Source organism: Piliocolobus tephrosceles, chromosome 15 (assembly GCF_002776525.5).
Source record: "Piliocolobus tephrosceles isolate RC106 chromosome 15, ASM277652v3, whole genome shotgun sequence".
In the NCBI taxonomy this organism is placed as follows: domain Eukaryota; kingdom Metazoa; phylum Chordata; class Mammalia; order Primates; family Cercopithecidae; genus Piliocolobus; species Piliocolobus tephrosceles.
The window spans coordinates 20,310,809-20,331,416 of NC_045448.1; the positions used below are offsets into that span (position 1 = coordinate 20,310,809).

The 20,608-nt window shown below is 41.4% G+C and overlaps 2 protein-coding genes and 1 pseudogene across 15 annotated transcripts in view; 1 reads left to right on the forward strand and 2 right to left on the reverse strand.

Moving 5' to 3' along the window:
- Nucleotides 1-18,573, reverse strand: part of PUM2 (pumilio RNA binding family member 2) — a 105,115-nt gene extending 86,542 nt beyond the window's left edge. For 6 of the 13 annotated variants that reach the window (XM_023230067.2, XM_023230071.1, XM_023230062.1 and 3 more), the window contains exon 1: nucleotides 18,320-18,573. The gene's annotated coding sequence lies outside the window, so the exon portion shown is untranslated. The remainder of the gene's footprint in view (nucleotides 1-18,319) is intronic. The other 7 variants (XM_023230068.2, XM_023230061.2, XM_023230066.2 and 4 more) reach the window with 3 other exon arrangements.
- Nucleotides 2,226-4,456, reverse strand: LOC111554494 (heterogeneous nuclear ribonucleoprotein A3-like). 2 transcript variants are annotated; one of them, XM_023230073.2, is made up of 2 exons: nucleotides 4,403-4,456; nucleotides 2,226-4,342 (listed from the first exon to the last, which is right to left on the reverse strand). In XM_023230073.2, exons 1-2 carry the CDS (start codon nucleotides 4,406-4,408, stop codon nucleotides 3,278-3,280), a joined length of 1,071 nt encoding a protein of 356 aa, XP_023085841.1. In that variant the 5' UTR covers nucleotides 4,409-4,456; the 3' UTR covers nucleotides 2,226-3,277. The 2 variants fall into 2 exon arrangements, with proteins under 2 accessions (XP_023085841.1, XP_023085840.1); XM_023230072.2 differs by having other exon boundaries at nucleotides 2,226-4,408.
- On the forward strand, nucleotides 7,362-7,574 carry LOC116418464 (annotated as a pseudogene).
- Nucleotides 18,574-20,608: the final 2,035 nt, after the last annotated feature.

Here is a 20,608-nt window from a genome sequence, read left to right on the forward strand (position 1 = left end):
TCCTGGATATCTGGTCCAACTTCTTACCATATACCTACCATTAAAAATAGGTGGGGAAAGCATTTGGAGATACAATATATGGTATTAAACCACTCTACCGCCACATGGTACTAATCACACTTTTATAATCTTATAATTATAAATTAACGTCATAGTAGAAATTAATCTCTGGGGTCAAAGGGATTAGTGGCTGTCTTAGCTATGTCAAATGTTCAACAGTTAATGAATGAAAAAAACATATTTTATGCAATGTGAATTTCGATCATAAAATCAATTAGTATCTGGATAGTGACTATTTACATGTCTTCATATATTAATATACAATGCTCATTTTAACATAAGGACAATGAACAAGGCTTTCCCTTAGACTTTTTGTACTGCTGAAGACATTTACCAACACAAAATGACTAATGATTGCAACCTCACATGGGCACTACTTCTCCAAGTCTGTCATCTACAGCCTGGAGACTGTATCTTCCTTTTGCATCAATTACAAAGACAACAAAATTACATAAAAACCTAGTTGAGTCACAAATAAGTCAATATACAGAGTGACTTAAGCTTCTTAGGACACAGTCTTCGTAATCATCTTCCTTGGACTGGTTTTTTTTTGGTTTTTTTTTTTTTGGGACAAAGTCTCATTCTATCACCCAAGCTGGAGTACAGTGGTGCATCCTCAGCAATCACAGCTCTCTGCATCCCCTCACGTCAGTCTCTGGGAGTATCTGGGACTAAAGGTGCACGCCACCACGCCTGGCTAATTTTTGTATTTTCTGTAGAGACAGGGATCTCCCTATGTTGCCTAGGCTGATCTCAAACTCCTGAGCTCCAGCAGTCCTCCTGCCTCAGTCCCTCAAATTGTTAGGATTAAAGGTGTGAGCTAGTGCACCCAGCTGGACTGATTTTAAAGAACATAATCGCTGAACATTAGTGGTATCTGCGGCAAACAAACAAGTGCTGAATTCCTAAAGAGTACTTTCTTCTGCTCAGCAAATTAAATCACTTTATTGCAAATCTGCCAACAAAATGTTTTTGTTTAGCAACGCCTTTTCTCATTCACATGACAAAAGTAAATCTAAATTCAGGTTTAGGTATTTGTAGCAGACCATTAGCCTTCAAAGATTTAACAAAGTTTCTACCATTCACACCAACTCTCGGTAATTTCTTATTTTTTTGAGGGCATAAATTGAATCATACAGTTTTTTAGTGATGATGAATAAGTCACTTAGCTAGTGGATCAACCAAGAGCTACATCAACAGTCTGTTTTCTAGTTTGTCCAAATACTTTCATGGGGGAGTTACCTCTGCTTGCTTTACCAGCAAGGCAAAAAACTCTGTAACAAAGAATAGTATTACTGACTCAACTATAATAAGAAAAAGTCAAGTTTTATGTTTTGAATGAAATTTGGCATAAAAATTAGTGTTGTCAACGTACAGACTTACAGAAATAAAAAATCTCCTTCCAAGACCCTATTAGCTCAAAGCTCAAATCTTTCAATTAAATGTTTTATTCCAACCTCATCATTTAGACAAATCTACGTATGTGCAAATATAAGACTTCTGTTCCATTAAAATTCTCTGAAAGGGGAATTACCATATATTTGGGCCTCTACAAAAGTCTCTCATCTTATAAGGCACCCTCTCAACTGACTTATTTGAAGAATCAAAATACTGCTGAAGAAAAGTTGCCTTATTTTGAAAAATATACTACTTAGAGAAGATCTACACACTAAATGGCCTCAATCTATGCTGGGTTTTGATGCTTTAGGTATTGTCTGAAACAAGCAGGTCAAATAATTGAGATGGAAATGAAGATGACAAGCTTTAGAAAACTTTGCATAACACAAAAAGTGTTTTTTTTGGGTTTGTTGTTCCAGTTCATTTGTATTTTTTTTTTTTTAAGGCAGGGTCTCACTATCACCAAGGCTGGAGTGCAGTGGCATTGATCATGGCTCACTACAGCCTTGAACTTCTGGGCTCAAGTGATCTTTCTACTCAGTATCCTAAGGAGCTGGGACTACAAGTGCATATCACTATGTCCAACTAATTTTTGCATTTTTTGTAGAGACAGGGTTTTGCCATGTTGCCCAGGCTGGTCTTGAACTCCTAAACTCAAGCGATCTGCACCTTGCCTTGGCCTCCCAAAATGCTAGGATTACAGGCATGAGCAAATGTGCCTGGCTTAAAAAGTGGTTCTAAAGTCAAAGATACAATTTTTTTTTTTTAAGAGACAGGGTCTTGCTCTGTTGCCCAACATGGAGCACAGTGACGTAATCAGGGTTCACTGTAGCCTTGACCTCCCAGGCTCAAGGGAACCTCACATCTCAGCCTTCTGAGTAACTGGGACCACAGGTGCCACCGGGCCTGGCTAAATTTTGTGTGCATGTGTGTGTGGTACAGATGGGGTCTCACTATGTTGCCCAGGCCTATCTTGAACTCCTGAGCTCAAGTAATCCTTCCACCACGGCCTCCCTAACTGCTGGGATTATAGGCATGGGTCACCACACCTGGCCTAGAATTCCTAAATTATTTTGTTATTTAAAATGTGACATCATCCTAATAGTGGAGTAAGACATTATATGACTCATAATGTAATATAATATGAAACAGTACCACCACATATGAAGAACTGCCTTCAAAAAACACTAAGCTTCAATCTAATATTATAATACAACTACTGATCCAAATACATATTTATGACATAAAATTTTGAAAGGGGGGAAGCAGATTACATAGACTGTGGTATAGGACTAAACGTCAAAAAAACTGTGTAAGCCTTGTTTGAATCCTGCTTCTCACAAACCAGCTATAAAGACTTTTTTGAGAAAAATTAGAGAAACTCAAATATAGAATGAGTATTAGATGACAGTAAGGAATTCTATTAGTTACAATACTAGCAAGAGGATTGGGTTTGTTTTTTGTTCCTGGTACCACTACCACAATTTACAGGGCAATATACCTGATGTAATGAAAAGAAAAAGAAAAAGACAAAGCTACAACAGATAAAAGACCTCAGGAATGTACATCTAATTGACACTACATTGCATTAATCAATAGCTGCACTTTTTGCAAACTGTGGCTATGACAGTCCTGAACAAGAAGGGTTTCCTGTTCAAGCTGCAGTAACTTTTCTGACTATGGATCATCGTTCCTTCTGTGGCAGATTTTTACAGTTCCTCTAATGCATTTGGGACGACTGTCTCAAAGTAACCTGCAGCTTTCCTGACAACAACTCGCTCTCCCTCCTGCTAAGAACTGTAGCCCTTTTCTGCTGTTTTTAGAACCTTCTGCTACCATATCCACCACTTCCACCACCAGATCCATAACCACCACCATAGGGACTGCCCGAGCTTCTTCCACCAAAACTGCCCCCTTTCATGGGTCCATAATTTGACTGCTGTTGTCCACTATAATTTCCAAAATCATTATAGTTCCCACCACCACCATAGTTACCAACGCCAAAATTTCCTCCTTCATTGTAACCATCATATCCTCCACCACCGCCACCATATCCACCTTGGTTTCCATATCCTGGTCCACCACCACCATAGCCCCCTCTACTACTATAACCAGGACCACCGCCATAGTTGCCACCATCACCTCCAAATCCATTATATCCACCATCACCTCCTCCATAACTACCTCTGCTACCACCACCTCCACCATCATAGCCTCCTCTTCCACCAAAGTTTCCACCACGGCCAAAATTACCTCCACCACCTCCAAAGTTTCCTCCACGACCCATAAAATTGCCAGATCCACCTCCACGATCTCTCTGTGATCCAGCAGACTGCATCTCTTGTTTAGAAAGGGCCTTTTTCACTTCACAATTATGCCCATTAATAGTGTGGTATTTCTGAACAACAATTTTATCAACTGTATCATGATCATCAAAAGTTACAAAAGCAAATCCTCTCTTTTTTCCACTCTGCCTGTCTTCCATAACTTCTATGGTTTCAATCTTGCAATACTTTTCAAAGTAGTCTCTCAAATTATATTCTTCTGTATCTTCTTTAATACCACCAACAAAAATTTTCTTCACTGTTAGATGGGCACCAGGCTTTACAGAATCCTCTCTAGAAACAGCTCTCTTTGGTTCCACTACACACCCATCAACCTTGTGTGGTCGAGCACACATTGCTGCATCCACCTCTTCAACACAAGAATAAGTCACAAAACCAAAGCCCCTAGAACGTTTTGTTTGGGGGTCTCTCATTACCACACAATCTGTGAGTGTGCCCCATTTCTCAAAATGTTCTCTTAAACTATCATCTGTAGTTTCAAAGCTCAGACCACCAATAAACAGTTTTCTCAACTGCTCTGGTTCCTTTGGATCATGGCCCTCCTCCCCCCGGCGGCGACGGCCGGAGTCAGGCTGGGGGCGACCGGGCGGAGGTTTTACCTCCATTTTGAGACCGGACTCGCCTCTTCCAACTCAAGTTCAATATCGGGTTTGTTTTTTGTAAGTCCTCATCAGGAAGAGCATTTATGCTTGAAACGGCATATTGTTTGGGATTTACTTTGAAATACTCCTTCAAAAAGTAAAATATGGGTATAAATAAGATTTCACACAATGTTGCATACGGATGGTAGCTATCAAGGGTTCACGATACTTACTATTCTATGTGTTTGAAAGCTTCCATAATAAAGTTTAATAAATGAAAAGGCTAGGTGGTTAGAAAAAAATAAAGTTTAACAAAATACATATAGTTGTCTGACAGAAAGCCACATAAGGCAGGTGGTATCTAGGCTGGGCCTTGAAGGTCAGTTACACAATTTGGACAAAAATTGTTTTAAAACATTTATAAACTGCAATTTTATAAAGGGGGTTACTCTCCTTGAGGTTAATTCACTTAGGGTTCAAGCCTTCATATAAACTTAATTTGGCTTATTACTTCCTCAACCATACTTTTGACTAGTGTATGAAACTGTTTCCTAAAAACTTATTTCCAAATGGGTACAAATTTTAGAGACTAATTTTTAATCAGACAACCTTCCCCCAAAGAGAATAACAACAGAAATTTTATTGAGGGCCCCATTTTATGCCACAAATTGTACCAGGCACATTATATATAATTCTCACTACAATCCAGCAAAGTAGATACTGTATCATTACTTTGCCAATTTCCCTACCCTAAAAAGCTACTAAAATGGTAGAGAACATAATGCTACCAAAACTCCAAAGCCCATGCTCTTTCCCATACCAACCAAGCATAAGCCATCACTTAAGCTAATGCCAATTACACTACTCTCCAAAAGCCGCGGCGGCTCATGCCTGTAATCCCAGCACTTTAGGAGGCTGAGGCAGGTGGATGACCTGAGCTCAGAAATTCGACACCAGCCTGGCCAACATGGTAAAATCCTGTCTCTACTAAAAATACAAAAAATTAGCCAGGTGGGGTGGTGTGTGCCTGTAATCTCAGCTACTTGAGAGGCTGAGGCAAGAGAATCACCTGAATCCAGGAGGCGAAGGTTGCAGTGAGCCGAGATTGCGCTACTGCACTCCAGCCTGGGTGACAGAGCAAGACTACGTCTCAAAAACAAAACAAAACAAAACAAAAACACCTGGACAACTCTTTACCATTTATCCCTTCATGTGCAAATCCCACAAATCCCTCAAAGTTTGGCTCAAATGCAGCTTTCCCTAAAACTGACCCCAAACAATCTTTCTCTTAATTCACACGGAATTTAACTGGTATGTTGCCGTATTACTAATACATCTTGCCCATTAAATTTTAAAACTTCTCTAAATCATAACTAGGAAAGAAAAAAATCCCACACAATCTCATCAACTGTTCTGGTTATGCTAGTGTTCCATGAAATGTTCCTAGTTATGAGGGAGGTCAAAAGGAATACTAAGAATATAGTAATAGGGAAGGGAAATGATACAATACAAATATTCCAGGTTATTACATGAAAAGGGAAAGTGAAAACCAATCTCTGCTCCTATCATCCTAGTTTTGTAAAAACTTAGGATGCAAGCATATATGGGCCAAGTCACACGTAACCATTAATTATGGTCACACCTAGAAAAAGCATATGCATGATTTTTACATTACATTTCATAGTTCTTAACTCCTAGAATGTTTTCCACACACTGGTTATAACTTTAGAAATACTTAAAATATATACATGAAAAAATCACAGCACATTTATATAGTTCTCATAGTCATGTAAACTTGGAAATCAATGGCTTTATATATGGTAGCACCCAAATATTCAATAAATTAATAATATGCCACATCTAAACACTAAAAAATGAGTGATTTCTATAGCTTATTAAAAAAAAAAAAGTGTTTACTATAACGTATGAGCAAGACTAGATTTTTCCTAAAATAAATACACTTACATACAGGATATGTATCATGACTTGCAAATAAATTACAGTAGTTATGTAATTCTGCATGCAAGGTGGTACATGTCTGTAATCTCAGCTACTTGGGACACTGAGATGGGAAGAATCACTTGAGACCAGGAGGTGGAAAATGACCAAGGTTAACTAGTCTCAAAAAAAAAAAAAAAAAGTACAGTAAAATATCTAAACTAAGCATCACTTAAAAGAAAAATATTTTCAATTCTCATTTTAGTCTTGTTTGTAAGCTTCCAACCATTTTAGAATATAAAAGAATTTACATGTACACTCAATACCCACTACAGTAAATATCATTAGCCTTACTTTTATGACACCAGGTTTTTAAAAGCAAAGCCCAGTTTGTAGACATAAATATTCTCTCACCATCTGATTTAAAAGAAAAAAGAAAACCAGGCCGGATGTGGTGGCTCATGCCTATAAGCCCAGCACTTTGAGAGGCCAAGGCGGGCGGACCACCTGAGGTCAGGAGTTCAAGACCAGCCTAGCAGACATGGTGAAACCCTGTCTAGTAAAAATATAAAAATTAGCCAAGTGTGGGGGCACACACCTGTAATTCCAGTCTCTCGGGAGGTTGAAGCAGGAGAATCACTTGAACCTGAAAGGTGGAGGTTACAGTGAGTCGAGATCGTGTCACTGTACTCCAGCCTGGGCGACAAGCGAAACTCTATCTCAAAAAATAATAAATAAAAGAAAAGCACAGGATAAGTATTTACAAATGTCATTTCATCTAGGTTAGTTCTATCCTACTCTTGATAAATTCCTCAATGTAAAAAAATTAAAAAATAAATAAAAATAAAAACAGGGCCAACTAAATCATACATTTAATTTAAAGTCAATATATTTGACAGTATGCTGTGATAAACATGATTTATGTATTTCTAACTTTCAAAGTATTTTAGTATTGTCCTTTGCTTTGTAATGTATTCTTTAACACGTTAGGGAAGGAAGAAGTGAACTGGTTAAAAAAAAAAAATCTGGGGAAGAGGAGAGCGTGGCATCTGGAAACTGCAAAGTCAGAGCCGCGATGTTCCGGATTGAGGGCCTCGCGCCGAAGCTGGACCCGGAGGAGATGAAACGGAAGATGCGCGAGGATGTGATCTCCTCCATATGGAACTTTCTCATCTACGTGGCCCTGCTGCGAGTCACTCCATTTATCTTAAAGAAATTGGACAGCATATGAATGGACATCTCATATGATGTCCATATGTCCATTCATATGAGACTGGACATCTCATATGAATGCACGATATGAAGAGCCTGGTTACAGTTTCGACTCCTCTCTGCAAGTGAATAGGCCCAGAAAGGTGTAAGAGACTCTTTGAATGGACATAAAATTCTGCTTGTTAAGAACAAGTTTGGCTCTGGTAACTGACGTTCAAAGCTAAAATTTAAAACTATTTGGGAAGTATGAAACGATATCATGATCTGGTGTACCCTTATTCCTGTGACATTTCGTCTCTGACAATACTGGTATAATTGTAAATAATGTCAAACTCCATTTTCTAGCAAGTATTGAGGGAGCTGTGTCTGAAATGGCACTGTCTTATCAGTCATTTCTGTTTACCTTTTCTGCCCAGAGTGTATTTGTGAAGAGTCTCTTAATAGTTATGTTTTGCGGAAATCAACACACAACCACAACGACTTTTAAGCACAGGATCATTAGTCTATGTTTTTAATAAACATATTAAGAAAAAAAAAATCTGTCATTACTCCTCTCATCCAAAAATATTGTTGATATGAATTCAGAAAATACCAATGGAGGTGAAAATATGCCAGTTCTATAGAATGCTGCATTTCACTCCAACAGCAATGTAAGACAGGATTAATCACAAAAGAAAGCTATCTCTTTGGTGCCAAAGTTTAACTACCTGGGTAAAATACACAATGGTAAGATGTGGAATGGATCAGAGTTCCAGCTTTCTCAGTACATATATGGTGGGGACCTGATAATCGACTCCCAGGAGATTAAATGCACTAAGAGATGTAGTCTGGAAACTCTTCATGTACCCCTCAGGGATAGGAGCACCCCAATTTTGAGATCACTAGTTCTCAAACACTTACAACACACATCAGAGTCCAGGTAGGAGGATTTTACAAACTACAGTTGCTCAGGTCCCACCTGCCAAAGGCTGGCTTGAATCAGTCTGGGTGGCAAGACAGGCAGAATTTTATTAGTATTTTTTAAGCTCTCCAGGTGATGCTTCCCCTGTGCAGATAGGGTTGAAACATTCATACATCACCATATCGCTAAGGAATGTATCCACAAACACCCTAGAAGTTTCCCAACTAAAAAATTTTGTTAGTATCAATCATGATGGTGTAACAGAAATCAGAATCAAAAGACCTAGCATACAGTTCCAGGTTGGCCACTGACTAGCTAAATGAACTTGATCTCATTTGTCTGTTCGCAAATGAAAACAACAATGCCTCCCTCTTAGGGCTGTTGCAAAGATTGAGGTAACACATGAAATTGAAATGCAAGTGCTTTCTAGAGAATTAATGACACATCAAACTGAACTTTTTATTTGTTTAAAAACCAATATAAAATTCTCTGGACTGGGCACAGTGGCTTATGCCTGTAATCCCAACACTTCGGTTGGCCAAGGCGGGAGGACTGCTTGAGTCCAGGACACCAGCCTAGGCAACACAGTGGGGGCCACAGCTCTTACCTGTGCACCACCCACTCCCCATCCCCACAAAAAAAGAAAATATTTTGACCCAGAAGTTTCTCTTTTGGAAATTTACCTTAGACAAACAGCACCAACACAAATGAATTAACTATATAAAGATATTTACTGCAGCACCACTTATATGGTAGTACAACATTTAAAAAATAAGCTAAACTCAATAACAAAGTTAAAACAATAAGCCATTACAAAAATTACAAGTAATTAAAGTTATATGTAAAATGTCCATGATATTAAGTAAAAATACCAAGTTGCCTAATGTGTATCATATGATCCCATTTTTGTTCAAAGAAGGAGTGGGGCAATGTATGACTATATGTTTGTGGGAAGTATGAAAAAATAACCACCTCACTCAACTTTGGTAAAGGAGAAGGTACTGTTGGCTTTATCTTTGTATTTCTCCATGTTGTTAAGACTTACTGAAGTTAGCAAAATAAATTTATTAATGTCCTATATAAATATAGCTTAACTGCATTACAGTTTGGAAACTATCAAAGTACAAAAGTTATTGTGTTACTTTTTGTTCCTATTAGTATTAGGCTGAAAGTCCAACAAATGAAGACTTGTTTCACATGGCTATCTTCGTAATTTTCAATTGTTACATGCTATCAATTAGAATTAATACCTCACCAAGGAAAAACAACTTAAGAGATGTTAACTAGAAGCCTGGCACAGTTGCTCAAGCCCGTAATCCCAGCACTTTGGGAGGCCAAGACGGGTGGATCACTTGAGGTCATGACTTCGAGACCAGCCTGGCCAACATGGTGAAAGGCCGTCTCTACTAAAATACAACAACTAGCTAGGTGTGGTGGCAGGCACCTGCGATCCCAGCTACTAGGGAGGCTGAGGCAGGAGAATCGCTTAAACCCAGGAGGTGGTGGTTGTAGTGAGCGGAGATTGTGCCACTAAACTCCAGCCTGGGCAACAGGGCGAGACTCCGTCTCAAAACAAAACAAAAAAACAAGAAAAGAAAAGAAATGTTACTAAATTGTAACAGAACTAAAGGAAGAAATCTGAATGCATGGTCTGAGACAACTGGAGAAGACAATTTTAAGAAGTAGACTTTAATGCAGTTTCTTTAGAATTTTCCTAAGTATGCTCCTTATTCACTAACTCAGTGTTCTCAGAAATAAGTGGTCCCTTGTCCAGTACATTTCAGGTATGCTGCTCAGTAGCACCTACCTGCTCTTTTGCAAGCTCTGAGTACATGTTCAATCTTTCCTTCCTTCTGTTACTGGCTCCAAGAAATTCTACAATTAAAACTTTTAACCTTAACCCAGTATTACCATAACTTTTCTATAAATGTTAACACAAATACATTTTATGTAGTGTTTCTAGTCATTTCCAAGACAACTTAAAGAAAAATGAATGTGAGGTATGAAATATATTCAATTTTCTCATAAGACTGGGTAGAACAGAGATTTAATTTTTGTCTAGGAACACCCTAACTTATGGTTAAAAGCTTTAAAATATATTTAGTTTATTACAACTTATGAATAGTCTAAGAAATATATATGAATTGGATAAATCTTTGAAGTAAAAGGAATCATTTAGGTGATTAGTATGAATTCTGGTTTTTAAAGTTCCTGAAGTAATCAAGAAAAGCTTTGAACTGGTTAACTTTAAAGTGAGATGAAATGACCAAGCCAATTTCCTAAAGATAGTTAAGTTTTAAAAAGGCAAGTAGTGGCCGGGCGCGGTGGCTCAAGCCTGTAATCCCAGCACTTTGGGAGGCCGAGACGGGCGGATCACGAGGTCAGGAGATCGAGACCATCCTGGCTAACACGGTGAAACCCCGTCTCTACTAAAAAATACAAAAAACTAGCCGGGCGAGGTGGTGGGCGCCTGTAGTCCCAGCTACTCGGGAGGCTGAGGCAGGAGAATGGCGTAAACCCGGGAGGCGGAGCTTGCAGTGAGCTGAGATCCGGTCACTGCACTCCAGCCCGGGCGACAGAGCGAAACTCCGTCTCAAAAAAAAAAAAAAAAAAAAAGGCAAGTAGTTACATCAGAAACACCACCAAACATCTAGGTAGAAATGTATGAAGAGAAACTAAATCTGTGTTAGTTTCAAGGATTAAGTATTAAATCATATATATATTTATAGACAGGGTTTTACTCTGTCACCCAGGCTAGAGTGCAGTGGTTCCATCATATAGCCTCCAAACCTGGGCTCAAGCAATCCTCCTGCCTCAACCTCTAGGGTTATAGTGGTGCCACACCATGCCCAGCTAAATTATATATTTTTAAAAGGGTCTATGTTCAAAAAAAAAATCTTCAGTATAACTTAAATAAAACTTACTTCATTTACTTAAGCAAATGTTTGGAAGATGGCAGACTACCTTAAAGGAAATACACAAAATAACAAACAAAAAAATTAGCTGGGCATATTGGTACATGCCTGTGGTCCCAGCTACTTAAGAGGCTGCGGTGGGAGGATCACTAGAGCCAGGGAGCTCAAGGCTGCAGTGAGTCATGTTCACACCACTGCACTACAGCCTGGGTGACAGAGACCTTGCCTCAAAAAAAAAAAAAAGAAAAAAAAAAGTTTCTAAATAAAAATAACTAAATAATTTATTAAATAAAATAGCAAATAAACTAGTAAGTTTAATGCTAACTAGTTGTGCTAGTAATTGTACAAACAGTGAGTATGTACAATTCTCATCATCCAGAGAAAGAAGTCATACCAACCCCTTGGATGCAACCTTATTCTTAACACTAAGCTTTAAAAGAAATTTCTGTTGGGCATGGTGGATTGGACCTATAATCCTAGCATTTTAGGACGCCAAGGCAGGAGGATTGCTTGAGTCCAGGAATTCAAGACCACCTGGGGCAACAAATTCGAGACTAGCCAAGGCAACATTGCGAGACCTTGTATCTACAAATAATACAAAAATAACTTGTTGCATATAATGCATATGATGTTGTGCGCCTGTAGTCCCAGCTCCAGCTCCTCGGGAGGCTGAAGTGAGAGAACCGCCTGAGACTGGGCAGTTGAGGCTGCAGTGAGCAGTGACTTCACCACTGCACTCCAGCCTGGGCAACAGAGTGAGACACCTGCCCTCACCCCAGTCTCAAAGCAAAAAAAAAAAAAAAAAAGGGCAATTTCTTAAGTGGAGCATTATTGAGGCAACAGAGCTGTAACAGAAAATATCTTCAACATTCCCGTTAACAGATACAAGGTTTCATAGTCTTATTTTGTTTTTTATTTTGTTTTTTGAGACAGGGTCTCACTCTGTCGCCCACGCTGGAGTGCAGTGGCTCAATCTTGGCTCACTGCAATCTCTGCCTCTTGGGATCAAGAGATCCTTGTACCTCAGCCTCCCAAGTAGCTGGGACTCCAGACTGGAGCCACCATGCCCAGCTAATTTTTGCATTTCTTGTAGAGATGGAGTTTTACCACGTTGCCCAGGCTGGTCTCAAACTCCTGAGCTCAAGCAATATACCTGCCACGGCTCCCAGTGTTAGGTGCCCAGCCTCATAGTCTTTCTTATAGTCAGTTCCTCAAGGAAAAGTCAAATACCTAACTCCTAATATAATCCAGGAAAACTACACAGTAATTCTCTAAGGCTTTCCAAGGACAGCATGATTGTCTAAATCATCCTAAATTACAATCCTGGACTGTCCATATCAGATAAAGGACTTCAATTTGGTGGGTTTCTACCTATCTCTCCTTTGTCATCCTCCTCCCTATAACTGCACCTTAAGCTCTGCCATTCCCCCTATCAGGATTACTACAGCTATTAATCCCTCTGGCTGAATGCCACTTCACCCATCTCGGGACTAAATTTACTTCTATATTTTAAGATTCTGCTTTACCTCTTGTGAAAAGTTTTTCCTGTTCCTGCAGTCTCTACCTACATGTGTCCACAGCACTTTTTTTGGGGGGGGAGGGGGGAGACAGGGCCTCTGTCGCCCAGCCTGGAGTGCAGCGGCACGATCACAACTCCCTGCAGCCTCAATCTCCTGGATTCAAGTGACCCTCCCACCTCAGCCTCCCAAATAGCTTGGACTATAAGTATGTGCCACCGTGCCAGACTAATTTTTAAATTTTTTGTAGAGACAAGGTCTCCCTATGCTGGCCAGGCTGTTCTTGAATTCCTGGACTCAAGTGATCGTCCCGCCTCAGTCTCTCAAAGTGTTGAGATTACAGGCATGGACCACTGTGCCCACACCATAGCACTTTTATAATACCACCTCAGTGGCAGGCCAGCATGCTACACTGTAATCACAATAATCCTCTTTCTCTCTACTTTCCTATAAAGGCCTTAAAAACAAGGACCACATATCACCATTATCACCAACACCTAAGGACAGTGTGGCACATGATATGTCTGCAACTCTCAAAAAAAAAAAAAAAAAAAATGTGGGGGGCAGGGCACAGTGGCTCACGCCTGTAATCCCAGCACTTTGGGAGAACAAGGCGGGTGGATCACTTGAGGTCAGGAGTTCAAGACCAGCCTGGTCAACATAGTGAAACCCTGTCTCTATTAAAAACACAAAAATCAGCCAGGTGTGGTGGTGGGCGCCTGTAATCCCAGCTTCTTGGTAGGCTGAGGCAGCAGAATTGGTTGAACCTGGGTGGCTGAGGTTGCAGTGAGCAGAGATCGCGCCATTGCACCCCAGTCTGGGCAAGAGCGAAACTCTGCCTCAAAAAAAAAAAAAAGTGCAGGTTTCTGGTAGTCTAGCTTGATGAAAAGACAACATTTTAATATTCAGACTACAAATGGACTGAATATCCATACTCCATAAATATTTTCTCAACCACGATTCTGAAAGAACTGGCAAACAATTTACCTTTAGCAAGAGCCAAGAGCACTCCTATTTTTGCTAGTGTAGGATGCACATAATTTAGATACTAAAACGAGGGCACCTAAGACTCTTCTTTGGATAAAAATAAATTACACTTCCATGGAAAGGTGATCCAAGAAAACACCTATAGGCAAAACCTGGAGCCATTATCCTCTCAACTTCAAAACATAATTATGTTCATGTTGAATTGGTTTTAAAGATTCAAGTTTTATCACAGATAACTGAATGCTTTTGCATGTAATTATGCTAAAAGTACTGATAAGCTACTATGGAGATGTTTTTAATAAATTAAAAATGACGTGGTCATCAAAATGGAAGATACAAGCAGTTCCCATCTGTATACATTTTTGGTATTTATAAAATCATACAATACAATCCACATTTTTTTCTTCCTACAGTTTGCTTCATTTGACTGCCTAATAAAGACTTATACTTAGCGGCACTCTGCCTCTAACACTCATTTGCCTTCTTTAACGTCTGAATGCATAAGACCAATTGCATCTTTCTCTCACTGATCTTAACTTTTTCAGAAACTGACTAAAGTCAGGGATCACCACTTTGAGATCCAGAACTTGTCACTCTTGTCATAAGATGGCTACTACAATAAAATAGATCAAAGAGCTATCCTTAAACCAGGTTCCCTCCATTAATGTATTTTTCCCCAGAACTAAAAAAAAAAAATGTATATAATCCTTCCCTACTGTCCTGCCATGACCACACTGTATGTGTGTTGGCAATCAGCTGCAGGTTCCATTTCCCGGGGCAGTGTTGACTACGTGTTTTGAGTACAGTTTCACAGCCAATTGCACCAGGTCCCTTCCAGGAAACATTTTAGGGTGCTACTGTGGTCCCAACATATTTTGCTCCAAATAGGTGATGATTACTTTTTTTTTCCTGTCCCACTTGCAGTCAATCAAACCATCTAACAATTCAATTACCTCCCTTCTCCTTTTACACTTCATGCTACTTCTTTTTTTGCACTTGCCAGCTACAGAGATATGCATACAAGGTGTGTACATTTGGATATTTCCCAGTACTCTATTCTAAAATCTTTTATTCCTCCACAAGAGAATAGTGAGAGAGAAAGAAGTGAAAATCTACAACACGCAACCTGAAAATAGATGGGATTCAGTAGCTAAACTTGCAGAATAGAGCTTATTAATGAAACTATGCTTTTGCCAACATGCTTAAATAAACAATCCTTTTAAAATTCTTTAAAGCACTTAAGAATATAAAAAGGAACCAAGCAAAGGTCAAACAAAACTTTTAATACTTGTGTTTAATTAGGCATGCCTTGATTTTTCATTTAAAAAGATAAATCTCTTTATCTTTGTTATTTGAAGAAAAAGTCACTAAGGAAAAAAAAAAACACTAACATGTCTCTAAACATAATGCTACATGAAACTCAAAAAGTATTTATCATGCACCTAATAATTCTATACAGCGTTTCACTCACTGGAAAAGCCTGAAAACAGAAAACTTTTTCAACTACAAAAGCAATTAAGTTTTAAATAAAAACTGTCTCCTGTCTACATTGCCAAATATAAAAATCACTATTAAAATATTAGCTCCTAAATCATAGGGTTTGAGGAAACCTTTTTCCACACCAGAATTCAGAACTGACTGAAAGACACAGTAGCTGGACTTGTGCTAATCCAAAGATTTCCTTTACTACCGATAAAGTCATAGTGGAGGCATAATTTAGACCTAGGCCAAGAGGGTGTCTTAACACACTCCATAATCATTCTAACCCAGTCACAAGTAGCGCTGGACAACTACCGTCCTCTGGAAATGGGGAGTCTAACTTTGGTAGCCTCATGAAAGAAAGAGAGAGATGGGGGGGAAGGGGCTCAGCCACATTTCATCAGCCTTCCCTCTTAAAAACTCATCAAAGCGAAGCAAGGAGGTAGGACAAAAGCAACAAGTTAGACTATTTTAATGCATTTCCTAGAAACAATAAGGGTCTGGAACCGCGGGGCTCATGCTTGTAATCACAGTATTTTGGGAGGCCAAGGCGGGAGAACTGCTTGAGGCCAGGAGTTTGAGACCAGCCTGGGCAACATAGCAAGTCTCGCCTATATTTAAAAAAAAAATAAATAAATAAAGAAGAAAAGCAAGAAATCTACTTAATACGCCACAAACCAATTTACCTGGTTATAAGTATAATTTTTATCTTAATCACATCTGTTAGTAAAATGGTCTAAAGCTGTGACTGCAGCCATGTAGACAAAGCCATGTGAGAATCAAATATTCGGATATTTTAAGTACCTGTAAATTTTAAGAATATGAAAAAATACAAAGTATTTCCATATCCTGGAAACCCAACAAAGTATTTAAGTTAGGAAGTATGTAGAACCTGAGTTTAGGAGACAGGAACCCACCTCCACTTAAAATTATGCAGAACATGTCAGGGTCTATAAAAAGGAGACAGCTTGGTTACTGAGAAAATTGGCTGTCGATTTCACACCTGGCCCGAATCTCTGGTCATAATTACTTTTGTTAACTAAGATAAGTACAAACTCAGGAAGGCAAATTATCTTTCAACACCAGAAAAGTTTATAAACAAGCCGGGTGCGGTGGCTCACGCCTGTAATCCCAGCACTCTGGGAGGCCGAGGCGGAAAGGATCGCTTGAGCTCGGGAGTTCAGCCTAGGCAACATAGGAGACGAGCCTAGGCAACATAGTGAGACCCTGTCTACAACAATGCAAAAATTAGCCGGGCGTGGTGGCGTGCGCCTGTAGAAGAACAGTTGCAGCCCGGGAAGCGGAGGCTGCAGTGGGCCGAGATCTCACCACCTGCACTCCAGCCTGGGCGACAGAGAAAGACCCTGTCTTAAGAAAGAAAAAAAGATTTATAAACAAGTATGGAATGTTTAAGAGAAACAAAATCCAAATATTATGTGGTAATTTATATACAGTATTTGTAATGCCTGAGAATTGAGTCTAAAGTGACAGCTTTGTAAGAGCAAATTAAATGTCAGTAATTTAGGCTCTTTTTAGAAGTTGAAATCTTGCTAAATACTGAAACACCTAAGAGAACTTTGGACTCAAATTAAGGAAAGCATGTGTTAAACACAGCTTAAATTGTTGGAAGATGCTTAACATTGTTACTGGCAATTATAACTCAAAATAGCTAGACCTGTAAACAGAATAAAAAACTGGACTTAAACCCTCAAGAACCAGGTTTCTGAAATATAATTTTATTTTTAAGATTATCGTAAACATTTTCTGCATACAAAAACTGCCCTCATGGACACCAAGAAAATTCTACACAATGCAATTTCACCAAAAATCGGAATTTTAAAGAAATCCTTGCAGCACGGAAAACGCCATCATTTACTCATGATTATGGAGCAAATGAAGTAAATCATTGTTAAAAGGAGGCTAAGAACAGAAACAAATTGAAAATACTCTTTTTTTTTTTTTTTTTTACAGGATTCCTTAAGTCATCTTCCAATACTCCAGGTCACATGGCGCAAAGAGTCACCTATTACACACGAAACCTAACCATTAAACAAGCTTTTAAAAATCCTTCGGTAACTCCTTTTATTAAAATTGTTTTCTTGACATACAATACCTTTACAAGTATTACATTTCTCTTCAGCGTGTACAAACATTTTTCTCATGGTTTCCTTCACCAAAACATCTGCCCCCAGTTTTCTCAACAAGTAAAAATCTCGAAGTACTAAGTCCTAACGTGATGCTTTCAAAAGTTTACGTATGTTAGAATAAAAAGCTAAGTTAAGTAGGTTTTCTCTAGCTGTGTTCTCAGAAACAACACTTTTACACGTGTGTGGGCACAAAACTTGATCTTCCCCAAAATCTGACCCACTTCAGACACAAAACTACTGCTGAAATAGCAGAAGCCGCTAATCTTGTTACGTATTTTTCTGAGTATCGAAATCCGTTCCTATAATAAAACATCACCTAAACAAGGCGGATCCAAGTCACTGCTTCATACCTACATCTGTCCACGGCCAGCTTTTCCCGGACACACTCGGGCCTTTGAAAATGCCCACACTTGTTTTCATAAACCCACTCCTTCCTCTTCACCCACTTGCAATCCGCATGCTTCTCTGGGGCCACCCGGCCTCTCCCCCACTTTCCGAAACCCAGGGCCGACAGCTCGGTCTCTAATTTCCAGTCCGCCGAATCTGGGGGAGAATGGGGTCGGCGCCCCAGGCCCCCGAGGCAGCGGCCCAGCGGAGGGAAGGAAGCGGGAAAGCTGTCGGACGGGCGCCCCCTCTGCCGCGCGCGCACACCCCCTTCCGGCACCCCTCCCCCTGCATTGTGCGAGCTGGCCACAGGCCGCACCGGCCCGGGCACTCAGCAGGCCCCGTCCGCCCTCCCGCTGGTGATCGGCTCCCGCCGACGCCGCCGCACAAAGCCCGGGGAGCCAGCCCCGGCAGCGCCAAAGGACCGGAGAAAGAGCGAGCCCGGACTGACTTACAGGGCTGCTGCGGCCGCGCTGCCTCAGCCGGGGACACCGACCGTTGGGCACACGGCGGCGTCGCTCTTGGCGGTCCTCCCCCTCCTCTGCCTTCGGTGGCGGCAATGTCTTCTTTCTCCACCTACCACCCTCCCCCCCCACCCCACCTCCTCCTTCTCCTCCCCCTCCTCCTACGAACCACCGAAGTACCGAGGGTGAGACACAGAGACTCACAACAACATGGCTGCCACCGCCGCCTCCCCTCCCCTCCCCCCCGCCCACCGGGCGCGCGCAATGCATCCCGGGAGAAAGGGGAGGGGGAGCTCTCACCGAGGCGCGGCTCCTTTCAATGCCTTGCGTCCCTGCTCCCGCGCTACTGCCGCGCGGGCCGGGGGCGCCCTGCGCGTGCGCACGTTCTCCGCGCTCTGACGTGTTCGGCCGCCTCTCCGGCGTGCCCTCCCCCACCCTCACCTTGCGGGCTCGCGTTCCCCGCCTGGGCTCCGCCGCGGCGCCGGGAGCGCGCGCCGGGCTGGGACAGCGCAGGCGTGCTGTTGCCGAACGCTGTGTTCGATTCTCTTACCGCGTGGGGCCTCGACTTCTACATCTTCTCACTCTCGGCTTCTTACCCGGTTGCTCATTGTTTTCCCCCAACTGGGTGTGCGGGTGTCTGCGCCCGCGCCGCCCACCTTGGGGTACTCGTGGCATTTCGCTTCCGGAGTGCTGGCGCCCACAAGAGCCGGACGTTAATTCAGGCCTTTAGCTTTCACCCAGTACCTCCGCACGAGAAGAGGGAGATACATTTGGAGGTGGAAGATTGTACCCCGCGAGAGGGCTGTCACTCTTCTCATCGTTGCACCCCAGGCAGGTGGAGCCAGCTCTCAGCAAATTGTCGGCCCCCCAGTGCTTGGTCCCGGTGCACACAAAGGAAACATGTCGTTCTCCAGCTGGGCCAGTGATTCTCACTCGTTGGCTGTTTCTTTTTCTCGGGTACCAAGCGCTGTTTCCTTCCCGGTTTACAGGCTGGTTGGAAACCCCAAATCTGCCTTGCTGTCCTGGCCCCCCGTGCAAAGCAGTGGTGATTCCAGGATTCTAACCTAACCTGCTCCAGGTCACACAGCTGTAACAGGCACCGTGTCTGATATGTTCTTGATGGTTTGCACAGCTCCTGGCTCTCCTGACATGCTGCACTTCGTAAAGATTCAGGACCTCCCTTATTCTTTGCTTAATGTATGTATTCCCTAGGCGACTGTGAGCTCCAGGAGGGCAAGGACCTTGTGTTTTGTTTTACACTGTGCCCTCAAGTGCCTGTTGAATACATGGGCTCTTCGGTTTTTAACTATTACTGAAAAATGTCTGACATTGAAATCCATCCCAAGCCCCTACCTTAGACTCATATTTCAGGCTTCTAGATATTTTCACTTGAATGTTCTTGTCGCCAAGCATGTTAAAAACTGAAGTCACACCCATCCCCTACCCCCCACTCTTGTACTGTCTCTATAGTTGGCAGTGCCACCACCTATTCATTCCCCAAATTACCGCTCTGAGAACCATCCTTGTCTCTTCCTCTTATCCCCCACTCCAAATATAAATAACTTACCAAGCCTCGCAGATTTTTACTTCCCAAGTAATTCTGGAGACAGTCTCTTCCTCTGCCTCCTCACTAATACTAGCCTTGCTTCCCAGGTCTGGATTTCTGTAGCTGGCTCTTAATCAGCTTTCCTGTCTCCAGTCTCACTCCCTCCAATCAGTTCTGCTCACTGCTATCTAAAATGCAAATCCAATTCCTGGCGCTCAGGCCTCTGCTTCAACCATCTCATTGCTCCCCATCACCCACGACAGCATTTCCCTAGTGTGCTGCGTTCAATATTAATAGATATTCCTTTAAGAAATGTCTCACGATCAAGTAAGAATGGGAGATACTGGGGTGTACACATTTTGCCTTCCTTCTTTCCCCTCCATTAAGCTGATAGTAGCAGAAGAGTCTTTATATACAGTTGCTTAGTGTGGGTGAAACTAGATAAATCCATCACAGGCTGTCCCTTAGAATATGGAATTGGGACTAAGAGACCCCAACTTCCAAAGTCTCTTGGACCTGGAATCCCTTGGGCAGACTCGTTCCATCCTGTAAGACAGGGAACCTGTAGAAAAGAGTGGAGTTGAGAGAGAAAAGGAGAGTGCTGACAATGTCTCTCTATCACATGTTCCTGTGCCTGGCTGGCTGCCTCTACCCTTGGAGTCTGAGCCACATTCCTGGATCCTTATAATAAATTCTGCTTCTTTGCTTAAGCTAGATGAAGTGAGTTTCTGTTA